This window comes from Saccoglossus kowalevskii, chromosome 11 (genome assembly GCF_978046115.1).
Source record: "Saccoglossus kowalevskii chromosome 11, keSacKowa6.1, whole genome shotgun sequence".
Classification (NCBI taxonomy): Eukaryota; Metazoa; Hemichordata; class Enteropneusta; family Harrimaniidae; genus Saccoglossus; species Saccoglossus kowalevskii.
In genome coordinates this window covers 9012706-9020054 of record NC_140651.1, presented here as the reverse complement: position 1 = coordinate 9020054, position 7349 = coordinate 9012706, and the positions used below count along the sequence as shown (strand labels likewise).

Sequence of the window (7349 nt, the reverse complement as noted above, 5' to 3'; positions counted from 1 at the left end):
ATAAAATCCAGAGAGTATACTTTTTTTCCTATATTTCACATTCAACTCATCAGAATGAGTGAAAATAAATTCCATACAAAACACCCAAAAAGCCTTTTCAGTGAAAATTAATTCCAGCTAAAATAAAGTCTTCTACAGTATATACCTGGTCGCGCAACATTATGTTTATGTTTATATAATAGTTGTATATATAAGTATATATCAGGTGACCTGATATAACATATAAATAATGTATCTAGTGTATTCAAACTTCAGACTTCTACAGTAGTCTGAGTTCAAACCAATCAAAGTACAATACGAAAAGAACATAGTTCATATTTTCCAGAATTGTGACAAACAATTCACTCTATATCATATTGATACTATAATAGCTCTTATTGTTAATCGCGGGGTTATAGGTCAAACATCGGGTCAAGCATGTCACTGACGGGTTTCTAAGTATAGCCAAGTATTTTGTAACCACTCCGGAAGTGCGTCTTCGCTTTCGTTTACTTGGTCAGTTCATTCGCAGATTGCCTCGTCCAGCCATGAAACTAGTCGGTGTTCAAACTCTTGTGTTATATTCAGTCACAATTTTTACAACCTTCGTGGCTACTTACGGGCTAACATTTCTATATGAACCACACGACGTGACACTGTTTGAAGGAGACTCATTAACAATTCCGTGCACGCTTAGTTCCCGTCTAACCAATGTACAGGTGTACTGGTACAACAATACTCGTCAGATCAGCTTCGACAACTTGAGATATGAATTGAATGGTATTTTACGATACGATCTTCAAATTACTGACCTTGAACTATCTGATTCGGGTAACTATAGTTGCTTGGTATACATAAATGGTGAATATGTTGCTACATCACGGACAGGAAATGTGAATGTAATCTTGAAACCTTATTTCCGGAAGATTCCTTCTGACGTCATAACCGTGGAAGGCGAAACTGTAGTTTTAACGTATACGCTCGCTAACTTTGACGCAAATAAATTCGACATTTACTGGAACCGTGACAAGATCAAAATCGCAAAAAACTACGATATATTTAAAGGACCGCGGTATTCAATTGAAGGGAATGGCAATGGTGTATTCGATCTAATCATAAACACATCAACAGTGGAATATAGCGGACAATACCAGTGTGCATGCGTTTATCAAAGTGGCGGTGCATTAATTACGGTCTCCGGAAAAACGAATTTGAAAATCCTTTCCAAACCAAGTTGCTCACAGAATCCTATGTCAAATTACTATATGGAAGGCGAGTATCTTATCACGGAGTGTCGAAATACGGGAGATGCGGAAACGAGATTGTCTTGGCGTAATAAAGGAAACGCGCCAATGTCAGTAACTCCCACATCCCACAATGCGTCATACATTCGACGAGAGTGGAAACTAACTTCTGAGAACAACGGTGATGTTATAATATGTGTCATGAAACATCCCGCAATTGAAGAACAAGTATGTATGATTGGTCCGATCACTGTAATTCAAGTTACGACCTCCAGGTATTTCATTTCCATAGCAACGTCAAACCCCACGACCAAACTCGTATCCAAACACGAGGAAATAGTCACATCATCCTCAGGTTCCGTTTACATCGTTATTTACTGTATAACATCACTTGTGGCTGTTGTTATTACCGTCATTTCTGTCGTTGTCATTTGGCGGAAAAAGTCACACTTTTGCAAAGAAAAGAAACATGGTCAACGGCGGACATTTTCATATATGAACGAAACAACGGATCGGGCTGAAAACGACCACATATTATTGGAAAGGGAACGGGGCGTAAACAACGTTGAAGTAGATGATGAACGGCTGTCTTTAAATGAAAGCACTGAACCTAACACCGTCACGTATGCCACGGTCGGGGAACGCCAGGCAAGAACAGCCAGTAACTCGGACTTGAACAGCGCCCGCTACGAAAATTTACCCCAATTACCAAATCGCCTCAATGACCCAGATTCTCAAAATACGGAATCTAACAATGACGATGGTTTAGTGTATGCCGAACTTGAGCTTGACGATCAGTCGACATCGCTGCCACTTCAAAATGACGATAAAGTATCGTACGCTGAACTGAAACGCTGTTAACTGGAATTACCAGGCTCTCGGATTTTACACTCAGATTGGCCAATGATATTTCCGATGATATCTAGTTGGTATACATGATACAGAGCTTTCTAAGAGAGGACAACATTGCATACTAAATAAATCGACGATAACAACGCACGCTAAAAACGCAAAGGCTCATGGGTAGACGTTTGTTTGTAAACAATGACACGCTATGGCCATCAGACGATGGGCAGGTGACGACTCCCCCGCTTTAAGTTGGCATACCATTTCCAAGACCGGCCAAAATCTAGTATCATTTCTAATTTGCAATCTTTCTAATTTTAGATGTTTAGTACGGAATTTAATTTCATTTTACGTTGCTTTTAAATATTATTTACAAACTGACTTATATTTTGAATTTTCAATTTCCAGTATGTATTCAATTAGTACCTAAATTTATATTTTCATATCGAGCCTTCTCGCTTACCCTGGGCGCCAGTAAATCTTTGATCACTAGTATGCTTCCGTTGCATAACGACTGACGTGGCCAGCATTACAACGAAATGCTATTCAATTTGCAAATAGCTGGGAATTCAACTTGCTAATGTGAATTCAAAATACAACAAAATTTTAATCGTAAATGTACTTAAATGCAAATCATATTCAAAATGAAATCGAGTATTCATTTTAGGACTAAAACATAATTTCATATGTTAATTCAAGACGGGACTACATACTGTTGTTACTGTAATGATCTGCAACAATAGTTTTACGATATATCACCGCATTTTATCATATTCTGTAAAATGAAATACGCCAGGAGACTAGTATAACACGAGAATTGGCGGATTGACGACGTGTTCTTATCAGCTGAACTCGTATTCACAGAATACTCCCACGAAGGATGTTATTTACACGCAATGTATTATACATAATGACATTATACACAGTATTTTAACGCAAGACGAAGAAAACTACTAATTATACGGAAACTAAGTATGTTTGAATACATATAGAAGATATACATTATGATATGATATGATATGATATTATTATACCTCATAGCCCTGTCATCCAATCAGATTCGCGCATTTTGTGGTCGATATATTTGTATATTACGCAGACGTTATAATCTCCGATTCATCGTTGAGGATTGTCGGTGTTTTCTCGGAGAATCGCCTTCCATTTGTAAACAGATCGAAGAACTGTAACATTATTTCAATTTGCATTACTTGGGATGAGTTATGTTCCATGTCAATACTTGTAAACGGAAAATAATGATCGAACAACAAAATGATATCGGTCGGTCGACTGTAATCGCCGCACAAAGTAATTAGCCAGTGCTGATAACTTACATTTCGCACGGTATTCCAAAATGTGTTGACGTCGTACCGAGGTTTAGTGCTAATTTTAATTACTTTTTCGTGTATCGTACATACATGTTGATTTCATTAAATCGTTTATGTAACCGGAAATGCGCTGTTATATTGCGTTTTATATAGGTCCGAGTGGCCCCCAGAAAAGTGTCCACGCAATGGGAGTCTTTGTGGTTAGTGTGCTGTGTGTGTGTGTCTGTTCCACTGATATTTGAATAACAGATTTTAATATTAATTACCCAATTTGCATATTAATTAGCAAATTTTAAGCATTTTCACTTGCTTCTCATGTACTATTAAACAGATTTCAATAAAACGTGGTACATATATGGTCTGGGATAATGCGAAGACCTGATCAGTGTTTCGTTAAAATCTGTGCATTATAATTACGTAGTTTGCATACTAATACCACATTTATGCATTTTCACTTGTTTCTAATGCACTATCCAACAAATTTCAATGAAACATAGAGTTTCTCCTGGATAATGCACAGACCTGATTAGTTTTGGTTGAAATTTCATGCATATCAATAACCTAACTTAAATATTAATTAGCTAATTTTAAGTATTTTCATTTGCTTCTCATGTACAATGAAACAGATTTCAATGAAAATTTGGTACATAGATACTCTGGGATAATGCGCAGTACTGATTAGTTTTGATTGAAATCCTGTGCATAAGAATTGCCCAATATGCATATTAATTATCCAATTTTAAACATTTCGACTTTTTCTCAAGAACTATAAAACAGACTTCAATAAAACCTGGTATATACACATGCAGATGACTAGGGATAAGCCATGCCTCAAGTACCTTCAGCACACGGGAGTTATTTCTAAGCTTTCTTTGATTGTCTGTGCGCGCGTCAATGTGTAAACGTCGCGGCTTCCGCAATGTCAAACTGTCGCCTGTAGCTAGTTGATACATACAACAATCTTAATTGTGATAGTCATTTTTGAAGAGATTCACTTCGGTCAACAATGCTCTGTTCGGGTCGACAAATCTGTATATCAACCTAATAGAAAATTGACATGCTCGTTAATTAGAGACAGACGAATCTATTTAAAGGGCGGCAGTCGTCGCGCTGCGCATGTGCGACATTTGTGTTGATAAACATTGATTTTCCCACAATCCAATGCGCTCTTCTAATGGAAATCACGAGTATGAGGTTTGATGTGGGCGCCGCGATTTGCACTAATTACCGCGACTCCTTTGATACCTTCCAATTACCTGAAAAAATACCTAATTTAAAGCATGGAAACGTCCCAGTGTGTACTCGTTGATCTGCACAACAGTCAAAGTCGCCATCATTGTTTATATGAGACCCATATATCTCGTGCATGCATGGCGCGACGACAACCGCCCTTTAAATTGAATGCCTACAAGTTTTAGTTAGTCGACACATTATTGATTGCAACGTATTGTACTTCCACATATGAATTTATTTTCACTACACAACCGGTACCTACCCACCAATTCAGTGGCGAGTTGACACCAGTCTCGCATCGATCACACATTTACTATATAATACTATGGAACTGTTATTTTCTAAGAAAGGTGTGTGTCGCCCTCTATGTTTTGGGGCGAGTGTGATGTGCGGAACATTAATTTTCTTGCCTAATATTACGTTGCTTATCATGACTGGGTTTTTTTCATTCTATAATTGTTGAGGTGGGTATCATGACCCTACAGGTTAATTATTGACAGTAATGTACATTATGAACAATGTCTAATAATTTTACATGATAGCGATTCTTGTCAGTGTTTTGTGAAAATGTCCAGAAGAGGGCGTGAATTACTAGAATCAGAAATATTGTACGCTGTATTTTATAAGTTAAGGTATGTAAATTTGAATAACTAAGTCTTACATTTAATTTGAGGGTAAGTTTAAGCGAAAATCATCTGATTTCGAAATTGGTGGACTTGCACCATATTGAGAACTCATCTGGCCAACGAGACCTCAGAATATCATACTGCTATTTCAGATACTGTTTTATTCCATATCTCGTGTCTTTTTGTAGAGATTAGTCAAATGCCGGTCAGATGAAATTTTTTTTGGATAGTGTATAGGACCATTAAAACGTCAAAGGTACAGGCGGGTTCGGCGATTTAATCGAGCATGTAGTCATCTTGAATGTATTTACATGATGGAAGTTATTGAGTTATGAGTGTAATTATTGCCTTTATTGGTTTCAAAATAGTACATGGGGCTAAGTGAATCTGTATTTTTCATATACCTGGAGTACTAAGGTGCTTTATTTAAAAATACAATATTATGGGTTAAGCACGTCATCAGGCTTCAAACTAATTCTTGAATCACTGCATGCCAAATTGATTGGTTTGGTCAGGATTCGATAAATATTGTAAATTAAGAAATGTTCACACATGTGTATATTTCCATTTCTTAATTGATGGATTTCCTCGTAATGTAATTTTTTTTTCAGATTTGTTTCCATAATTCCACACCAATGTATTTGTCTATTGTTTTATCTCAAAGCAATTCGAATTGCATTTATTCTTGGCAGTAGCGAAAGTATTGTACCTCACATATATTCATTACAGATAACATTTTTCCATTACAAATAATCCGTGAGTATTATAACCTATTATAAATGTTGGCGGAAATCACACTGCTGATTATGCAAATTAGCCACTCTCCGTGTGTCAGATAGTTTCAGATTTAAGCATCCCAGAATAGGCCTTGTTTTTGGTAATATTTAAGTTTATCTACAAAAGTGAGTCTAGTGACTAACAAGAACAAATCGCATATAATCTCAAATGGTTTGCACATTATCGATCAGAGAATCGTTTTCAAATCTTTTGTATGATACTATTTATTATAATAGTACGAGATATATCTTCATGTTTATCAGGCTTTCAAGAATATTTATTCTAGCACATATACTTTATACCAACACACAAAAATATATAACAATCTTACAAATATTTCACGTGACTTTTTTTTTCTAATCGTCCATATGACTGGAGTTTTAATTCCTAAATATTCAAAATGACACAAATTATGAATTTAACATCAAAAGCTGATCATAAAGTAACGCAATTCGTAATAACGCTGCATTTAAACTAATCTAGAATTTATTTTGCATCTCATTTGCATTTAAATTTCGTTTGTAAATTTCATTTTATTCAATTTAACTGTAAAATTGTCTAAGTTTGTCAAAGATTGTCGATAAAAACTGGATTTAAGTTTCTGGCAAATTTGAATAGCAAACTTGCATAGTATAAGCCCTTATCATCTTTGATGGACTGGGGAAGAGGCAATATCAGTTATAATTCAAGTTCAAATATTCGGAACATTCGTATATTTCGTGTGAACTATTTATGGCTGTAGACAATTTCATTATCAAACGCACGTGATCGCAGGAGATGGGATAATAATGTTCATGATATGAATATATGTGATCTCAAATTGTCAAATTGTAGCCTATGTATACGTATTCAATAAAATGAAAACCATTAAATACTTTGTGTTATTCATTGGGAAATGGAATTACTCTTATTCAAGTTATTCAAGAAGACACAAGTAACTAAAGTGCATCATGAGTGCAGCTTTATTTATAAAATGTATTCTCTATTATAATGATATTAACTATTTTTAAGCATGGTAACTAATTCTAATATTCACTCAGAGAGGGAGAGATGGAAAATTGTTTTTCCTTCACTTAGTTTGTGCTACATTTTCGTTTTATTCAGACTGCGTTTTACATCTATGAATATTAATTTCTCACTAGCTTTTTTTTCTGAGTTTTTTTTTTCTGAGCAGACTATCATCACACCCAGTTTCTAATGGACAACCCCTGTTTCATAACTCATTTCTAGTTACTTGCATGCTATTATCACATATTATTATACATCTGTCATCGTAACGCAATAAGTTACAGCGAGCCGTAATTTTGTGATATTTTACG

General features: G+C 35.6%; 1 protein-coding gene across 1 annotated transcript; it reads left to right on the top strand.

Annotated features, from left to right (window-relative positions):
* The first annotated feature begins 480 nt into the window (after nt 1-480).
* On the top strand, nt 481-3520 carry LOC146736160 (uncharacterized). The gene has a single exon (XM_085505716.1). It carries the CDS (start codon nt 528-530, stop codon nt 2082-2084), a length of 1557 nt encoding a protein of 518 aa, XP_085361842.1. The 5' UTR covers nt 481-527; the 3' UTR covers nt 2085-3520.
* The last annotated feature ends 3829 nt before the right edge of the window (nt 3521-7349 follow it).

Coding starts and splice junctions, on each gene's coding strand:
- LOC146736160 (XM_085505716.1), top strand. CDS start 528: ATGAAACTAGTCGGTGTTCAAACTCTTGTGTTATATTCAGTCACAATT.